The sequence below is a fragment of the Agelaius phoeniceus genome, chromosome 1 (assembly GCF_051311805.1).
Source record: "Agelaius phoeniceus isolate bAgePho1 chromosome 1, bAgePho1.hap1, whole genome shotgun sequence".
NCBI lineage: Eukaryota > Metazoa > Chordata > Aves > Passeriformes > Icteridae > Agelaius > Agelaius phoeniceus.
Window position 1 is genome coordinate 21,131,169 of NC_135265.1, and position 20,949 is coordinate 21,152,117.

The 20,949-nt window shown below is 39.2% G+C and overlaps 1 protein-coding gene across 1 annotated transcript in view; it reads left to right on the forward strand.

Moving 5' to 3' along the window:
- CUBN (cubilin) overlaps window positions 1-20,949 on the forward strand; it is a 144,962-nt gene that overhangs the window by 109,042 nt on the left and 14,971 nt on the right. The window contains exons 53-59 of the mRNA XM_077191935.1: window positions 728-953; window positions 2,846-3,033; window positions 5,255-5,411; window positions 6,646-6,795; window positions 13,901-14,101; window positions 16,325-16,454; window positions 17,360-17,577. Of these exons, the coding sequence (XP_077048050.1) occupies window positions 728-953; window positions 2,846-3,033; window positions 5,255-5,411; window positions 6,646-6,795; window positions 13,901-14,101; window positions 16,325-16,454; window positions 17,360-17,577 (1,270 nt within the window). The remainder of the gene's footprint in view (window positions 1-727; window positions 954-2,845; window positions 3,034-5,254; window positions 5,412-6,645; window positions 6,796-13,900; window positions 14,102-16,324; window positions 16,455-17,359; window positions 17,578-20,949) is intronic.

Here is a 20,949-nt window from a genome sequence, read left to right on the forward strand (position 1 = left end):
CCTGCTCCTGAAACTTACTTTAAAAATCCCAAAACTGATGGAAACAAGGCCAGGCAGTTACTAGTGTACATCAATATTTCAGCATCAACAAATGCTGGAGTGTACAGAACCAGCAGTCTAAATGTTTGAACTGGAAATCCCAGGTGTGAGCATATCTCTCCAAGGACAAATGGCATTGGTGTGGGAGGGAGACAAGGTCAGGAGCTGCCCAGTCTGTTTATGTGATGCATCCAGGCCCACGGGAATGAACCACAGAACTATTTCTGTTTTGGTGGAAAGAAACATTATTTTTAGCAACTGCTAGTGTATTGATTCAAAATAATAGGAAGAAAAAAAAATCCAAGGCCTTTTGCTTGCATAGCTGGTTATATTTCATGAGCAGAAACTTTGCATGCAGGAAAGTGTTCAACACCTGTACATATTCAGCACTGTTTCGAAGCACATACTTTGTTTCAAAATATGGTTAAGACACAATGATGCCAGTTTTGAACCTATGAATTCCTCTTCCACTTCTGTCTTCAAGCTAAGTAGCTGCTGTTACTTATAGTGGCAAGATTCCAATCAATAGTTCCAATCAATAGACCCTGACATGAAGTGAGGGTCAGATTTCTAAGTGTACCCAGAAATCATTGTGCCACGATTGCTACAGGATCTGTCTGGAATTGCTTTATACCCTCCCCGAGAGTGACTGGTTTTAGCTCCTCAATGTCACCTTTGTGTGTTGCAGCTTACTTTTACAGCCTTCCACATTGAAAACCATCCAGTTTGTAAGTGGGATTCTGTTACTATCCTGAATGGTGGCTCTCCAGGGTCTCCTGTCATAGGGAGGTATTGTGGAAACACCTCACCTGGGACTATTCGCTCTGGTTCCAACAAGCTTGTCGTCATCTTTAATTCTGATCACTCCCTTCAAGGAGGTGGCTTTTATGCAACATGGACAGCAGAATCTTTGGGTAAGTTTTCATTAAAGAACAAAAGAAAGGCATGCCATCATCTTCAGGATCCTTGAAAGAAGCCAGTACTAAAAAAATTAAGTATTTATCCAGTGCTTTCTGATCTTATGCAATGAATTCAAATTTGGATTGATTTTGTACTTTTTAAACCTCCTACTGGCAGTTTCTTGATGGCCATAAATTGAAACCATTACCATTACCCTCCCAGCAGTGGTATCTATTGTCAAGGACTATGAGACATTTCACTTCATGAATAACAATTGTTCCACAGTTTGATTTGGTTTAAACACTTAAAACTAGGAAGAAGTGAATTCCAGAACAGAGAGGCAGACAGAACATCTCAAAGAGCAGATGTGACAGCAGCCTAGAACTCTTGCACTGTGATGGAGATGTTGGTACTCTTCTGAAGGTGATATACACAAGGGTTGATTGGTACATTTCTCAAAGCTACCTTCCTTCTCTTGAAATTATCATCACTCTGCAGCTCACCATTTGTGCAGTGTACTTCAGGAAGTCGTTAAAGGACTAAAGGTAGATGGCGGCAGGGCAGAAATTACAGCAGAAATTACAGCTGACAGAAATGCCAGCTCAGTACAGAGCTGGCACATGCTCCTAGTGTTACCTCCAGCTGCAAACCTTCTGGCTGATCCTGATCATCTTTCTGTCCACTAATGATGCAGCTGTATTCACACAGTTAGTTGATGGAGTGTCTTCTTAAACATATCAATAGTCTATGCTTGCACGAATATACACTGTCATTTTAGCAAGTTTTTGACACTGTTCCCCGAGATTTCATGTGCAATGAAGCCCTCTCTTCAATGGTGTAGTAGACATTAGCCTACATGTGCCATGTGCATAGGCATATTCTCTCTGAGAGTTTTCATTTATATATATATATATAGTTTACTTTCTTCAACTTTCTTCTCATTTCTTCACTGAGAAACTTCAGGTCTGCATTCTGTATTGTGACCAAAACTTGGCTTCACATCCTTCTAAACACAATTGCCATTTCTAACAGAGAAGAATGAAAAATAACATCTTCCTATTGAAGCTGTTATATATTTTTTAAACTAAGAGGAAAAAACTAGGATGTTACAAAACCTTTTTTTTGCCCTTTATTCATCCTTTTACTACACTGTATCTGAAATAATAGTACTGTACACATAGCCCTAATAAATTATTCTTGGCATGGTATTTGCAAATATGTTTCAAATTAACTAAACTTATTCTGTGTAAAATCATGAGCTGCCACAGAGCCATGACCAGCGATTGGCCTTTATAAATGAATCTGTTAGCAATTTTTGAAGGCATGTTTTTCAGCCCATCCCATAATTCCACTGAAATCCACAGGGCTGCCTAGTGGGGGAGGTCACCATTTTGCCCTGGGTAAACGGATGTAGCTTGAACAGATTCACATGTGGAACTGCAATATTTGCATGTTGCAGAGTGAGAAGAAAAAAGGACATGTCAATAGACTGTTTTTTGTCCCAAGAGTGCTTTTCTGAATGGCTCTCTGTCACAATGTGCATGCTGTGGGGTGTGGGGAACCTGCAGTTTTAGACGTACTCCTGACCCCTGCACTCTTCCAAAGCAATATTCACTTCAAATTGCCAGGGGTTTATAGATGGACCTTGTAAAAGGCTATGAAGTGGCAAGAATGAGCTTGTGGAGAAAATAAAGTGAAGTACAAAGAGACACCTCTAGAGTGTAACTACGTCCCAGCTGCAGGGGTGGGAGAAAGAAAATCAGGAGGGGTAAATGAAGTTGCAGTGAGTATCAGGGCTTTCCTCTCTCAGTTTTGCAGCCACAGAAGCAAACAACCATTCAAAGCTGAACACAACACCACTCAAAAATATTTAAACATTTCTCCCATCTGTTGCTATTCTTTCCAGGCTGTGGTGGAATCATTCACTCAGATAATGGTACAATCAAGTCCCCTCACTGGCCTCAAAACTTTCCCATGAACAGCAGATGCACATGGACCATCATTACACATGAAAGCAATCACTTGGAGGTGAACTTCCACAGCAACTTCCAGATTCCAGATAGCAATGGAAGCTGCCAGACCAGTTATGTGAAGGTAAAATAATTATTTCAGATCCCTGTTTTGCATTTGTTATGGTTTGAACTGTCAAGGCTCAAAATTTGGGAAATGTAAACTGAAGTCCTTGTATCATACAGTCCATTTTCTGCATGCTTTGTGAACTGGTCTGTATAAAGTTCTAATTTTCATTGGTTCTTGAGGTTCCACCTCCAGCAGGGAGGTGGAACCATCAGCCTACATGCATCCCCAAAATTGAAAAATATCAAAAAGCATATATTATTTCAGAACCAGAAAATAATGAGAAAATAAAGCATGAAGATAAGTTATTTTCAATTACTCCAGTGAAGAAAAAACCTGTGAATTTTACACTATAATTCTACCAAACTCTTTTATAAGTACTTAGACTGTCCAGGCTGCACTTATTTTTTTAATTTCCAGAAACAAAGATAGAAATCTGATCTTTCATATGTTGTCAAGACCCATTGTTTTCAAAGCAATAGAGTGGACATGTCTCACATTTTTCAGTGTCATTTTTTTCTCAGGCATTTGGCATATGTTCAGTGGTTTTGTACTCATTTTCTCCCCAGCAATACAACTCCCACATGGAATAAAGGGCAAACATAATTTTACAACATGTAGGAAGGCTTGAGCAGCTGTACATCTGATCTATACCAACCAATTTACAGTTGCACTCATTTTTAAGGCTCTTAAAAAAACCCCACAGGGATTAGATTTGTCTTTTCATAACCTGCTCCAGGAATTAATTGATTCAATGTTACAATACATTTCACTAATATGAAAGTCTTAGTGCTACTCAGTGAAAGTGTTTAATTTTAAATTCCTAAACTGCCTTGAATGACATAAGCAGAACTATGTCAATTGGAGATTTTCTCCATAGAGGAAGATCTGAAATTTTTGATGCCCACTTCCTTTTCCGAATGTCTAATTTGAAATGTCCGAAGGGTCTGAAAAGCTGTAGAGTGATGTAAGTTTCTTCCATTTATTCCAAACTGAGCAGCCAAAAGAGAGTGATCCAAAATCAATAGTGACTTTGCAAAACCTTGGCCAGGCTATAGACTGTATAAATTAATCCTTTGAGCATTCATTGCCTCAAACACCTGGTCGCATGAATGAGGTGATTCATATGCTTACACTTACAGACTCACCCCTGGCTAACCCTTTCCTTTCTAGGATGGTTGCTTGGAGAAATCATAGTTTCATGTGGTTGTACTAGTTCCACTCAATTTCCTTCAAACACATTCTTTTAAAAATCAGATATTATATATTTTGGGGTGTCAACTACACTAAAAAACTGTTCAAACTGTTCAAACACAGCAACAAAAATAATTTTATTATTAGAGTAAATAATTCATTATTTAAACAGACATTTTAAATCCTGTCAATAAACACCCTGATTCAGGAAAATATTTAAATGTTAAGAAACATCAAACATTTGTACCTATGTTTCATTTTACATGTGTCTTGAAATTCAGCACTTAAACTGTGAACCTCAAGCACATATTTAAGTAAATACCTGAAGAGGATTTCCCTTAAATACCTACCCAAACTTGCATGTGCTTTTTAGGATGCATGGTTTGATTGAGCTTCAATTGGCTATTGGTGCAATTAAAGTAATACCTTAAAACATCATGTGTTTTTTTCTTTATTAGACAGAGTTATTATAGTAACTCTTTACTTCATTTGATACTTGTCATTGAAAAAGTGAATGCAAAATAAATTTAAAAAAAATATTAGCCACACTGGGAATTATCTGATGCCTATGTATTAACCTAGCATGACAGCTTTGATTTTTATTTACTGAATAACATAAGGATTACCAGTAATAATTACTTGTATACACAGATATGCATATTCATAGGTTGTATGGAGTTAAGTAAGCAGAGCTAAAATGGAAGTAGTTAATGATATGCATAAAATATGTTTTCTCTTTTCCCTGGACCTGATCTGTTTGCTCTGTTACCAGCAAGGGTTCAAGCAAATGGCCTCCAGATGCCCTTCAGAGGTCCCTGGCAACCTAAATTATTCACTGTGACTCATTCCTTAGAGGAACCTTTTTGTCTCCACTGACTGTAGTAATTAGCTCCAATTTAGAACTCTTAGATTTACTGTGAGATGAATCTAAGACTAATTTCTCTTAGTCTATGGAACGAAAAACTGCATATGTAATTCCTGTTGGGTTCCCACAAACTGCTTAGACTTTGAAAGCACTAAACCATTTCCAATCTGTCCTTGCCAGGTGTGGAGAGGAAATAATGAAGAAGCAGCAGCTTTGTTAGCCACAGGATGTGGAAGTTCAGCTCCTGATCCTGTTGTTGCTCCACACAATGTGATAACTACAGTATTTCAGTCTCAGGACGCTCCTGCTCCAGGTTTCTCTGCATCTTTCACAAGCAGTAAGTAATATTAAAGCCAGATGGCTGCTTAATTAGTCCATTTGGGATTAGTTTGACCTGTGTGTAGCAATTCAGACCCCAGTCCAACAAGGCATTGAGGCACCTGCCCAGATAAGTAAATCAAGAGTTTCCATACTGAGTGCAATGAACTCAAGTGTTGGACTTGCCCAAGATGCAGCTCTAATTTTGTAGTTATTCTCAGCCACCTTTGCCTTTTCAATGTGCTGAAAAGAATGAATAGGGTTTAAATTTTAAAAATTCATAGTTAAACTGCATGGAAATTAATGCTTTAATTTTCTTAAAGACTTTTTTTTTAACCATGGTATGTGCTTTGTGATGGTCAAACCCACCAGAAGCAGAAAAGGTACTGCTCAGCTGCTGTTGGTTGCTTGGGTTTTTTGTAGGATGCTCCCAAAGGAAACCACTTGCCCTTCATGGCATTCAGAAGAAAACAGCAAGAAACTAAGTGCTTTGAGGGAAATACCATTGAAGCTTTCAGACATGTGAATTGAAACCACTTTTGCTTTTATAATGTTTGCACTAATGTTGTCAGTAACATCTAACAGTCTCTTAGTGGAGACAGTCACAGGCTTCATATGCCTGTTCCTAATCTTCTCCCAGCATTTCACTGTGCACTGCATTCTTTTAAGCTTTTGTCTTAAAATGAGAAACAAAGGCCATGCAAGTCATTAGGATCCAAAGGAGCTCCATGAAAACAAACAGTTCAGTGTGCCTGAAAACTTGTGGGTGGTAAACCTTTCCTGCCTCTGCACACAGCAAAGCAATGCAGAGGTGGCCTTACATCCTTGCATTCCCCTGGAAGTCAGGCATGAAACAAGAATGGCACCACTTACACTAATGTGGGCATTTTCAAATAAGGCTCCTGTGCCCCAGTAACGCCCCCTCCAATTCAGACACATTTGAATGTACTAAGGGATTTTGAAATGTGCAGGCTCCCCACCACAGGAACAGCAGTGCTGTGTCCTCCTGGTCAGGGCTGTGGGCCTATGGGCTGGTCTGGTGTGACTCTCTAGGTAGGACAGCCCTATGCTTCCCAAAACCACTGCTCTGGCTACATGTAAGACCTGCTTTTGCCATCATGGTATGTGATACTCGCCCTGGTTTTTTCACCAGGAGAGATGAGGTCCTTGTGTACATTACTGGGGTTTTTACTGCAAACCCAGAGTAGTATTATCACCAGGATTATAACTGTGCTTTATTTATTTGTTTGCAGGATGTGGAGTAAATTTCACCAGCCCTGAAGGTCGTATTGTCTCTCCAAACTACCCTAGTCAGTATGATAACAACCTGAACTGCAACTATATTATTGATCAGGGACCAGAGTCACTGGTGATCCTAGAATTTGAGACTTTTGACTTGGAAGGTAACTGGTTCTTCATAATTTCAGTATGCATTATGAAGTGTAATTTCTTACTTGAAAACATACAAGTCTTCTATCACTGAAAATCACTGATGGTGTAAATTGCTGGCCCATTCTGAAAATCTTTTACAGATGAACATTTATAGTTTTCAGGGTTAGGTTTTGAGTCACTGAAGTCTTCCAGAAGAATGAAGAGAGATTTCACCTGTTGAATATCTTGCAGCAAAGTTTTTGGGAATTTATCAGATTCTTGGAATATAAAAGTGATTGTGGCTAATCTGGGTCTTTGTTCCTGCCTTTTTGTTTGTTTGTTTCTTTGTTTGCTATTGAGTCTTACAATCTTTTTGATCTTAGCCTGCTGTTTTGCTTTTCAGTGCATCTGTTTCTTAACTTATAAATATACTCGAATGTTTTACAAGGATGTAAGAACACAGAAATATGAAATTAGGCGAAAGACTACAGCAATGGGAAATGCATAAAAGTGATTACCTTGTATATACCAGTAACAAAATTCCCTCTTGTGATTAATAAATTTGGCAGCATTTAGCCAAGAAATAACAAGTATAGTATCCTGATCACATTGGTGTGAATGGTATAGCTTTCTCAACCTTGATAAGATGATATTTTTATGTGTGGATATGCCATGATAACACTGAGGAATCCAAACTACTTGAGTGGCATCATATATTTTGAGGCCATCTTAATCTGGTTCCCTTGAAGTGACCAGTCAAAAAGATGTGGAGTAATTTGATACTAAGTTGGGTTATGTGATTTGTATTTTTCTTCAGACCCAACAATAAAAACAGAACAGTATTCTTTTCTTTTCTTTTTAAGTTTCCAGACTGTTTTGAATTCAAAAGTGTTTTGGTTCAGACTTAATTTAGGTCTGAGATAAAAGTTTGTTTTGACTACAATTTTATCTGAAATTTTTTTTTTCATCACCTAATAAAAACCACAACTTTAAGAATTTTTAAAAATAAAATATAAACTACTTTCTTCACACAGAAGAAACTGTTATTCAGCAAACATGCTAAAACATTAGGCTGAATCAGATGGTGCCAATTTTGACAATTCTTTGAGTGCATTTACTAATCTACATTCTGTCTGTGCATTCAGTTAATTTATAAATGGATCCAAGATTTTATTATCAAGAGGGTTAAAGCAGAGAGGCAAGTGACACAGACATAATAATAAACATAGATCTAAATAAATACTAAAAATATTCTGTTTCTTGCAGGGCAATTTGTTCCTTTATTTTTATAGGCTTCCTTAGGCAACACCGACTCAAAGTCCTTAGTCACATGAAAGAGCTGTGGATATGAGCTAATGGACATCTGGTTAGCAAAGAGGAAGTATGACACTCTCCAGCAGCTGGTTACTAATATTTTTCACAAAATCCTAAAATACAGCCCTGCAGTAAAGAAAAATCACCTGGGTTTAAATTGTAAAGAAGATTGAATCCACCATCTTGAAAACTATCATTGCAGAAATGAAAAATTATTCAGCAGTCACACTGAATATATTTAGCACATATCTAGCATTAAGGGTTTCTAGTGTGAGCTCCATTAGTTCTTTTGCAAAGTCAGGACAATATTTGGCAGCATCTGTTAGAAATATTTCTAGCTCTTTCATATGCAAGGAAGCGTTGCATCTACTTAGATTGCTGCTGAGAGTGGCCTTTAAAATTGTAACCATGATATTACAGATGTTCCAGACTGGGTTTTAAAGTTTAGCTGCATGTCTAATTAACATAATTTATTAACTATTTGACCTCTCAAAAGAAATCTAATTTTTTCCATAGTTTTTAGGTAAAGAAATGAAATATTTAAGATAATGCATGTAAAGGATGCCTATCTCATTGACTTGAACAGGTTGAGATATCTTCTCCAGAGAATTAGAAGGCAGAGTTAATAGTCTATAGTGCAGTGACACAGTGCTACAAAATGGAATGACTTAGTGGGTTAGTCACAGATCTCTGCCTCTGAAAACATAACAGTAGTTATGATGAGAAGCTCTTCTGATTGTAAAGAATGACTGAGGCTGGAAACCCACAGCAGTGGTATGGCATCAGTACCTGGAACCAGATGAATGTGACATGCGTGTACTAAGTATTAAATATGTATTAAGCACTAAATGTAGGAACAAGCAGAGCAAGAGAGAACTTGGGGAAGCTGCATTTGTTTCAAAATTTAATCTAAACTGTCTTCTTCTTGGTAGGTAGAACAATTTTTATCTCACTTTGAGCCCCTGAAAATATACCTCTAATTTAGACATTCACCCAGATTTGTCTCCTAGTGGTGGAGATAAACTCAGAACCAACTATACTGTGCAGGTGGAGTGAAGTACTTTCTGGAAACCTCTCTCACTCTCTTTACCTATTGACTATTGCAGGAAGCCATAAACAATAGCTTACACAAGATACTTGAGGTCTGGGCAGGAAAACATAGGCAAGATGAACCCCATGAATGGAGTTTGGCTTAGCTTCTGTGATTTCCTCGCAGTGTTCAGGATGTTTATTCCTGTGCCAAATTGAAAATGGTCATAGAACCTCTCTTTTGATTTGCCAGTTTCAGGAAGTTGCATAAGCTGCCATGTGCTTCTTGTACTACTACTTGCATTGTTGTGTTTGGTTCTTTTATAAAGAACCAAACAAATAAGGGTGAGTTTGTTATCCCAGCCAGCTTCTGCAGTGATGTCTTCCATATGCCCTCCCTCCTTGGATCAAAAGTCTACAAAAATCACACAGTAGAATTAATAAAAACCCCTTATTTGTCTTTCTTGTTGGACTAAGAAGTAATTGATTTGGACAATTTACCCAAGTAATTTGGACTTTCTTGTTGGACTAAGAAGTAATTAATCACATTCAATTTCTTGTCCATTGGGTTTATTCAGATGAACATCCTGACAAATTCTCTTTTAGGACAGCTACAGTAATGTATTATTAAGTGGCTGTAATACTCTTCAAGTGTGAGTATAACGCACAATAAAGTCTGACTCCCAAATAATGGGAAAATAGGGAAAAGGGAAAATGGATGTAGGCTTCCTGTAGTATCTGCTTTTAGAATTCTGTAATATTTATACTCTGTCCATACAAGATAACTGCTTTCTGTTTATACCACATTGATCTAAAATGTTTTAATAACTTGTTTATTTCTCCTTTTTAAAAAAAACATGTCTGCAATTTTGCAATCTGGGATAGGGTCACAGCTTTGTTTTGGAGTCTGCTCTATCTGCTTTCTCAACTGTTACTAGGCAATTCAGAAAATAGATAAATTTAGCAATAGAGTATTTTGAAATAGAATATATATGAGAAAGAATTTTAATTCCTTGCTTTCGAAACAATATTTTGTGCTACAGAGATGGTTGATATATTGCACAGTGATATGTTTCTAGGTAATACTTCTACTTTAGTAATTCCTAGTTGTATTGCCATTTATATCAGAAGCTGCTATTGTGAAAAAAAGCCTTATAATTTTAAGTTTTACAGCCTTTAAACAAAAAGACAGGTTCTGCCTCAATACTAAATGAAACAGAATCTGTGGCTAAAGACAGAGAGATAGAAAGAGGACATTGATATTAGTGATCAGACAGTCAGGGGCCCAGATTTGATCCAGGTTTTTGTGCTGGCATCATATCAAACAAATGATTTTATGGACAATAATGAGACTGGACAGAAATTTCTGCAAAGTGGAAAGGAGACAACCCAAAGGCATATTTCAAAATGTAATGTAAGGACAACTGAAGCTCTTATCATGTGAACTTTGGGTCAATGTATCAATGCTGAATGGTGCCAAGAAATGATAAATAGAGCACGGACAGATAACAAAGGGCCTTGAAAGTAAATGCATGCAGCAGTTCAAAGAAACATAATGTCAGGCCAAATAAATGATCTCTCCAGAAGTACTTGGAAGAAATATTGTCAAGGCTAGAGGAATGAATGGAAGGATAGGAAAGAGTTTATCTTAAAGATAGTAAATGGAAAATTATGGGGTCACCAAGACAGAGAGAGCAGTTGCATCCGTCCTCGCAAATGAGATTATACAGAGCTAATGTGGAGATAAGGAGGGCAAGACAGAAGACATCTCATTGAATCCTCACGGATGAATCAGAACAGAGGATACAGTAATACCAGAAGGATGAGCAAAAGCTCTTAGTAGACAAAGTTTTATGAAGAAAAACAGTGCTGACTATGTGGAAAGTGCCTGTCAGCTCAAAGAGGATGTTGGTCTGACATCTGGCTAAGAACAGATCTCTGGAGACTCATGAAAGCAATTTCATTGTAGTGCAAGGGACAGAAACTGGTCCACAAAAGATCTAAGATTATATGATCAGAGGAAATAAAACCACAGAGAAGAATTGTGGATGATGTGCTGAGTATGAGTAGAGGCTGAAAGTATGATATGAGGAGAATCTGAATCTGGGGAATATTTACAGAATAATCCATTTAGATTGGTGAGAAATTTAAAAAAGTGTAAACAAGAGAAAGAAGTACAGGATAGAGAATAAACAATGACTAGTCTTGCCAGAATTTATGAGTCATAAATCATATTGGCCCAAACAATAAGGATTCAAAACTAGAAGTTAAGACTTTTTCTCACAATCCTTTGTTAACCATCTCATTTTTTCCAAAGTAGCATTACAAATCAACTTGTGATAAATATTAGGGACCTTGGCTTTGCTGAGAAATTAGCTTCACTTCATGCCTTTCTCCAGTATTTTCAGAAAATTACCTAGGTTGCTTTCTTAAATCTTTCCCATCTTGAAAATACTCATTTCAATTTCTTTTTGTTTTATTTGAATTTTAAGATTTATTATTTTTAAAAATTTTATCACCTTATCAAATATTCCAAAACAGTATAGGAAATAAAGAATATTTTAAATCAATTATTTTATTAACAGTGTAATCAGCTATCTGATGTGGCTGGTTGTTATCAGCTTAGGTACTCTCACTAGAGTCAGACAAGCACCATAGTCTGAATTGACATAATTGCAAAACATGTAATGCCATATTTCTGTATTGACATAATTGCAAAGCATGTTAGCATACATTTTCTTCATTGAGACAGAAGGAATTTTTAAAATTCAGCCTCCAGAGATTATCTAAGATACATCTGACTGCTGAGATCATTCTGTTGTTCTCATCAAACAGAACTATCACTCCACTCCTATTTGTCATCCTATTCAATACGAGCTATCTTGTTTCCTGCAACAACTGGAAGCAGCTTGTTTTGACTGGACAGTCTGCAGGAATAAATCTGCTACAACAGTAGGCTCAGTGTCTCTCCTGTTAAATTTAGGTAATTCCCCATTAATACTCTGACTGTCCCATTATTGCTTACAGTTCACTAAACACAATAACTTCATAAACATGTGGCAACCCAGCTTCCAGTAAGCTTACAAATTATGAAAAAGACAAAACATCAAGTTACCCTTTAGGTATAACAACCAATGAAACTCGTTTTTCAGTAGGTGTGTGCTGTGTTTTTCACTGACAGCATTAATTTAGCTTTCTTGTAAAACCCATATGGCTTTCTTCTTGCTCCCACCATATATCCCTTTGTGGTGGCAGCCTGGGTACCCACAACCTCTCCCCCTGCTTATGGCTCCCAGCTGGGCCGGGGGGTGGTGACATAGCTCTGGCTCTGAGGCTCTGAGCTCCCAGGGTGCTGCTGGCTGGTCCTTGGTAGGTCTCTCACACCCCCTGAAAGTGTAACTTGTCTTTTGGGAACATTCCTCTGGCACTCTTACTCAGCTATTGACCTTTTGGTCCCCTTAGTATAAGAAAGACTTTAGGCTATTAGAGAGCTTCCAAAGGAGACTATGAAAATAGTCAAGGGTCTAGAGGGGGAGGAGTGGCTGAGATCCCTTGGTCTGTTCAGCCTGGGGGAGACTGAGGGGAGACCTCACTGCAGTTACAGCTCCATCATGAGGGGAAGGAGAGGGGCAGACACTGATCTCTGTGGTGCACAGTGACAGCAAACAAGGGAAGGGCCTGAGGCTGTGTCAGGAGAGGTTTAGGCTGGATGTTAGGCAAAGGTTCTTCCCCCAGATGGTGGTTGGGCACTGGCTGCCCAGGGAAGTGGTCACAGCACCAAGCCTGACAGAGATCAAGAAGTGTTTGGACAATGCTCCCAGGCACATGGTGTGACTCTTGGTGCTGTGCAGGACCAGGAGTTGGACTTGATGATCTGGGTGGGTCCCTTTCAACTCAGCATACTCTGTCACTCTGTGAAACTGATATGACCCTCAAATTTTTGAGATCTTTCACCTTAGTCAAATCTGTTTGCAAACAGTGAGGTGACTAGAAAGTCCTGAAGGTAGGGCAGGGAGTCAGAGAAAATGGCTCATTCCTCTAGAAACCTAAATGCAAATGAGAAGCTTAAAACAGTGGGAAAAAAATAATAGAATGCTGAACTCCCTATTTCTGTGTTCCTTTTTTTACCACTCAGCTGAAAATCTGCACTGATTTTCCCCCTTAAAACAGATTGCTTTAGAAAATCACTGCAAGATCAAATTTCCTTTTAATTTTTCCTTGAGTCAAGCTGAAGACCCTGAGTTTAGGTAATCCAAAGTTTGAGGAAAATCAGGAAGAAATAAGTCAGCTCTGAAACACTCAGCGGGTGTATGGACTACTTTTTGATTTTTCAAAAATATCACTCTAAATGGTTTAAATTCCCTGCACTGAATGCTGAATTCTGCATTAGGGGAAAGAAATTCCAGGTAGCTAGTTGCCTGTAACAAAAAGTGCATTGCTTTTATCTGCAGAGGACATCTATGGTCTTCTTACCTCTTCATAGATAGTGTTCACTCAGCTGTGAACTCCCACAAATTCAAGGGGGCTGGAGCCTTTTCCAGATCATAGGATGTGTTGAATGAGATAAATCTGATGTCTTACACACAAGGCCTCTTTGCCTTTTTCTGCCACAGTTTTACTGCATGTTAAAAATTGACCTTTGCTTCCTCAGCAAGCAAAGGAAATACTGAGATCCCTGGAATGGAAAGTAATATAAAATTTCATTCTTCTCCTGGATTAGGTCTATATAGTTGTTGCTCAGTAAATCACATGTAAAACATGCTGCTAACACTCCTGCACTCTCTGTCCATGCAGCCCCAGCACTCCTGAGCAGAATTTGTCTTTATGACGGAGTGAGCATCTTCAGTGGGAAGAGCACAGCCGCACATCGCCTCATCACTCTGTGCGGCAAGGAGCTCCCTGCCCCAGTCAGCGTCTTTGGACCCATGCTGCTCAACTTCTACACTGACTCCCACATTGTGGGCTTTGGATTCCAGGCCAGATACAGAGCCATTGGTGAGCATACTCTGTTCTGTATTGGAGATGGTAGAAATATTCTGGATAATGGTTCCATGTAGGAAAGCTGTACCTCATTTTGGGAGTCCCTCGATGGGTGTACATGGTACATTTTCCCACTCTATTTGCTCAAAACAGTTCTCAGGACCAGAGGACCAGAACATGGCACTGTTTGGTGTGTTTTAACATCCTGAATGATGTGTTACCTCATGATTCTCATTTCTAGACTTTTCATGGGACCAAGTCAGGAACTGAAATATTTTCCATCTCTGTAGAAAAGAAATGCAACCATTTTTGGCAGGTTTTGGTTGGTTGGTTGGTTGTTCTTTGCATTGTTTAAGGAGAAACACCACTAGTTTCTTTAACTGATTAATTTTTAAAGATTTTATCACTTACAAGAGAATGGTCTAATTCTCAGTTATACTAAAATTACATTATACAATATGGGAAACAGAACAGGTAAATATAGACCCTCTTGCAGTGCCAGGAATGAATGTAAATAAAACTTGGGATATAGATTTATTTTTTATAAAATAAAATAGTTTTAATAACTATTTTCACCAAAGCTCTTTTGTCATTCACAAGAGATCTCTTATGTTTTAAAGAGGAAATTTGAATTCAAAAAAGAAATTTCCAACTGAGTTTAGAATTTGCATCTACACAAATATCCCAGAAGACTGATTTTATGTTTGCAAAACAAATTTTAATATTTTCAAGGTTTAACTGGTAGAGACCACTTTTATGTTTGAAAGTATTATTTTCTAACTTGCAAAGTGTGAGTTTAACTTTGGTATTTCCCTTAATGCATTCCTCATGTTCAATGCCACACCACAAAAGCATAAAGCTAAATTCTTTATGTGAAATGAATGGTCTGTTACAGATAAGAAAGAGGGACTGGCACTGAGAAATGACAATGTGCAGTTACTCAGGGAAAAGACCTTCATAACTCACTCAAGTCAGTTGCTGCTATCTGACTTGTGACTTGTGACATTTGAGAAGGATAACTGGAGCTTTATTAGCTTGTTGTTGTATACAAAGCAGATTCTGCCAATTAACATTCCTCTTTCCCATAGTTGCATTGTTTGCTGCAGAAAAATGAAAAAGGCCTCCCCCTCCTAGTGTAGAATAATGCTAATTCTTTATCTTCCAAACTCCTGTCCTTTATCTGCCAGTTCTCCAGGCTGCCAGCCTGAGCTGTCAGGGGCTCTGCATCCAGCAGCACCCTGTATGGGACTGCCTTTGTTAAGGTGGTGGCCTGGGCAATGCCATCTGCTTTAAAACATGAAAAACTGTGCATGGCTCACAGTTCAGAAGCTCAGAAGCTTATCAACAGGATGCAGGGAGACTTGGGGAAGCTTTTTTTTTTTCTCCTAAGTTTAAGATTATAAAATGAAGGCTGAAGCCAACAATGGAGATTAGCGGTTTTGTTCCCTGAAGCCCTGAAGCTGGGAACAAACATTAGCCACATCCTGGCCTCATTTGCATCCATGGTGAGAAACCCTGAGAAGCCAAGCAGTGCCTTGAGTTTAGAATTGCAGTTTAACTTGCTTTTCAGCCAGAAAGCAAATATTCCATCCTCCAGCTCAGCCACCCCACAGTGCTGGAGAGTCCCAGCCCAGGGTGAAGTGGGGAACACGATTCGTGATACCTGGAGACTCCTCTGTGCATTTCTGTGCAGAGCAAATGCTACAGCAATGCTCCTGCTCTGACAGGGTGTTGACAGATGATGAGGCTCTGCATATATTAATTCCAGAAATGTCAGAGATAGGGTTATGAGTGCAGTTGTGGCTAATAAGAGGTTTCCATGGGGCCAGGATCTGGATGAAGGAATGTCTTTGCCCACATATCAGCCAGGTTTATTTTGGCAAACTAGAATGAGTGCAGAGACATTCTCACTCATGCTGCTGCATGAGGCACCCATCCCTCCCTGCTGCTCCCTGGACTCCTGCTGGACAATCAGTGTCAGTCTTTTCCTGCACAGTGCCAGTGCCATTCAGTGTGGGTTAGTAGGAACCTGTTACTGCAGTGCTGGTTAGTCTTCCACTGCAGAGCACAGCCTGACAGACATCTCACATTTAACAGTTCTGGGCATGACAATGAACACTGCTCCACATTTATCAAGGGTCTTTCTTTCCTTGCAGGTAAACTCCTGAAAGAAATACAAGAATTAGGACCAAACTAGTATTCAGACACTAATCACTCTTTTTTCTGTTTCCTCCACAGCTTGCGGTGGCATTTTCAATGGCTCTAATGGTGTTATCAGCAGTCCAGGCCATTCACATCTTGATTATCACAACAACATGAACTGCTCATACCACATCACAGTTGGAAATGGCAAAGTAGTGGCCCTGAAGTATGTAATCCTAGTTTGCCATTAAGGGAACAGGGAGGTCTCTGATTCCAGTTAAAGCAGCAATTATTGACAATATTTTCTGTGACTCTCCTTTTCCAAGGTCAAAGCCAAACTAAAATAAGAGACGGTTACTGAAGTCACTTTTATCAGCCTCAGGCTCCCTTCCCTCTTTCTTTTTAACTTGTTAGGTTAAAAAAATCACAATCTTAAGTTCTTTCAGATTTAACTTTGGTTACTGACAAGACTAAGAAATTGTAAAAATGCAACTCATGCTTTTTAGTTAAATTCTGCCAGTCTTTGAGAAGTTTATACAAGAAAAATAATAATACTTGTAGAAGGGTAGTAATCATTTTATTGCCAAAGTAATAATACCCGCCCAAAATAGTGTATTTTTGAGTGTATGCTGTCTTGCCTAAGAGAGGGAGATTATTGCCACAAAATCTTGCCACTGAGAAATTAAAAACTGATCCATTCTTCTGTAATGTGGTTGTGAATTAGGAGAACATTTCCCAGCTAAGAGGAGGACTCACTGGCCTGCACTCTGCGCCTGCATTTTTTAGGCCAATCACGTGCCCAAGGAAATTGCAATCTGAGCCATTGCAGAAGGGAGAGAGGGTGTGTTTGCAGAGGAGAGACCTCCTGCTTCATGGAAAGCTGAGGTGTGCTCACAGCTTGCTTTGCAAGAGGCCCTGTGGGTGAGGGACCCAATTTCTTTGAGGTTTGTTGGCTGAAGGGTTTTGCCATGCATTCAATAGCTGCTTGGTTTATTCCTGAAGAGATGTGTTTGGCCTTTGTATGGCTTTGGCTACTGCAAGTACTTGGACCTTTCCTCAAGCACTAAAACACACATAGCACAGGGAAAGAACTGAAAATGTCATACCTAAGGCTCCACCTGTGTTTTACAGATTCAACAGCTTCCAGCTTGAACTATCTCCCTCCTGCTACAAAGATTATGTAGCTGTGTATGATGGCTCAGATACTCATGCTCCTCTCCTTGGGAAATTCTGTGGCTCAGAATTGCCTCCAGATATTAAGAGCTCCAGTAGTAACTTGTTCCTGGTGTTTAGCACTGACTTCTATGGAGAAGACAGGGGATGGAAAGCATCCTTCAGAGAGGCTTTAGGTATGTGTATGATCAGACTCCTAATCTGCTGGTAAGTAATTTCTTTTGGTGAGGAGCAGTTGTGACCTCTCTTTCCAGGGGTGAGTGAAGCAGAAGAATGTTTCTGATTTTGTGAAAATTGAGTGAACTAAGCTAAATACTAGGCATATGGGATCCCTGCATTCCAGTCTGATTCTGAACTGATCCCCTTCATTCTTTGCTACCCTTTCCCTGCCCCTCTGAAGGTAAAGGTGTTTCTTGGGTGACTGAAGACCTAGCAGCACCAAAAGACCTCTCTTTTGGCAGAAATACAGCAATACCTTAGAATTCTTATTCTTCTGTAGTCAAAGGTTGGTGGTGTGCTAAAGATGCTTCCTTTCAGCCTGTGCTCACTTTCCATTTCCTTTCAGTTTCCCTCACATCTTCTAAAGAACTAAAGTGTTGAGGTCAGTAAAGATTGTGGTTCCACACCAGGCACCACTGTGCTGATTTCTACTGATTTGTGGCATCATTCTGATTAGCTGGCCATAAAATAAATGGGATCACAGTAAGAAGGCACTGGATGCCCTTTGGTTTGATGGATGGAAGAATAAGGGGCAGAGTCTGATTATTACCTTAAAAAACCATTTAAATTCAGTACTCTAAAGACCAAAGTGTAAAAGGAGATTTTTATCTCCTTATCTGAATTGTTTAGGTATGGTAAGCAACAAATTATTATTACATGCAAATTGATTTCATGTCATCTCTACTACTTTCCTGTATAATTAACTCCATGTCTTTGTGGTCTAGAAAGAAGTAATTGTCTGGTTTGCAAAGCTGGCTCTCAGACAGATGAGAATGAAAGGCCTTTGTGGCAGAACAAACATACTCTTCTGCTGAGTCACTGAATCCCCTCCCTCTTCCTAGCCAGTGACTTTCTCATTCGATAGTCTGAGAAAGTACTTACAGATAAGGAAAATAACTGCTTCTACAGGCCCTGCCAAGAAAAATATTCCCACAGAACCTCGTAGTTATTACTATTATTAACTCTTCCTTTGCTTCACTCAAAGTAATTGCTACAAGAATGCTTAAGACCTTGTAAATGGTCTTTAAATCTTGTGAATGGTATTCCAGGTAACTTAATGTTGCTTCACATGTTGCTGTCTTTAACCACTGAAGTATCAATTGTTATAGATCCACTGCAGCCTGGGTTATTTCCAGGGTGAGATCATCAACTCCCCAAGCTCTTCCTCTTCCTGTTGGCATTTAATCAATTTTTTTAGCCACTGACTTTAGATTTAATTGTGCAACTTGCCAGATCTTCTCCTTAAGCACACAACAGAACACAAGCCAAGCTCTTCAAGTCAGTACCATGCCTGATAATTTCCTAAAGTGAGGAGAAGCCTTTTATGAATAAACTTTGACATCTCTCAGATGTTTTGGAGGGACATTTCTGGAGGCTCCCAAGGAAAACAAGGTTAAGATGTTGCATGGGTTACTCAGGAGCTATGAGTTGCAAGTTATAAAAGATGCCCAGGAGGAGGTATGGGTTGTGTGACAAAGAGCCTGTGGTGGTGAGATGCTGAATGGTAGGTCTTCTCTCTTCATTGTGGGAAGCAAGCCACAGGGACTGAACCACATTGCCATTAGCAAGGATCTTGGCAATCCCATGGTAACGCAGAATGGCCAAAAAAGAGGAAAGCATACTACAAAAGGAAAACATGAGTCACATTCTATAAACGTTTCCAGCTTGGCTTGCCTAAAAAACAGAGCCAGGAAAAATCTGTGACGCATCTTTGTACTATGAGGTCTGAGATTATGGTTCAAATAAAAGAGAAAAAAACCATGAAGATCTAAAAGCCTGTTATTCTACATGGTGCTTTAGAGAAGCTCCCTCATGTCTGCTAAAAGATAAAACCCATGTGGTTTTGTAAGAGTAAAATGCAATCAGAAGACAATTCATAATGATAAATCTCTTGAATAAGGAAGATGGTATCTGTAGAGAAACAAGAAACCTCATTCTCTGTTGGATGACAACGAGCACATTATTCTCTAGCTGCCCCAGGGAAACACAACTGGATAACGTAATTATTGCTCTCTGTTTCATGTTGTGAGTGACCCTGATTATGTATTGGAGGGAAACAACGTACTGTTTCTCTTTGTAGTAAGCTAAACTATTTCCTTTCCCCACAAGCTCTTCCAATTTCTTTCTTGATCAGGCTCTTTAAGGAATACTGCCTACATCTAGGATTATCCAGGCACTCAAAGAGTTAAACACTGAAATTTCTGTAGAAAACCTTCCCTGATTTTATTAAAACAATACGTTTCCATCACTGATCCTGCCTCCAACAGAATATTCAAGGTCCCTCCACTAGTCAGAAAAAGGACACTAAAAGAAAGTCTGAAATAGTGTTCATTTGGCCATTTAGCAACACGTCATCTTTCTCGTCAAATATCTTTCCTTTCCCTGTGCTAGTCCATACACTGTGTGATAAAAAGTGCACAATTCACAGGCAGCATTCTTTGTCATAACTCTGTGAGATGATGTGCTTGAGGCAGGGGAACATATGGCCCTTGTGATGTGGTTCAGAGGGTTTATCTTTTCACTATTTCTGCTGCTAAGTTTGGGCACTTATCAGCCTCATATTGGGAATCACTTGGACATCCTTTCAGGCAGAGCTGGAAAGCTGGGCTGGCTGGAAGATACAGCCTGCTCCAAGTGTCAGATTTGTGGAAAGACAGACTTCTCTTACCTTAATTACCGGTGACCTTTTTTCTGCCTTTCTTTTCAGTCTGTAAAATAAGAAATATAACTCTTTTCCACAGCAAGCATGTGCTCCTCTAGACAATCAATAAAAGGATGAGAAGAGAGAAATCAATATCAGCTTAAGGCATTTGGTTACATGAGATGTCTCTGTGAAGGAAGGAGAGATCTCTCCCCAAAGAATGAGATCGGCATGTACTGAGCTTGTGACTTGGCTAAAGATCTCCTGATTATCTCTTAAGCTCTGGGGGAAGATCTGAATTTTTTAACTGACCCTGGCTGGCAGGGACAGAGCCTGCACATACCTCTGCCATCCCTGCTGAAATAGCACAAATAGCACTTTGGTGACAAATGGAGCCTATTCCCATTCAGTAATGGGGTGACGCTCTCACCTGAATTTGTGATCCCCTGAGGCATATAATACAAAAGCTAAGAAGACATAAAGATTTGGGGTTTTTTCTTGTTTTAAAGAGTCAGAAATCCCTGTCAGGAGATATAGCTGTAACCTCATTAACAGGAAGTCATTTCTCCTTGAAAGCTCTCTGCTGATGTACCATTGTCGTATTCCAATGTGCCAGTGATGAAAAATGCCTCTAAACCATCAGAGTAGGATAGAGGGGTCTTCTGAAATGCAGGTCTGCTCACTGAGG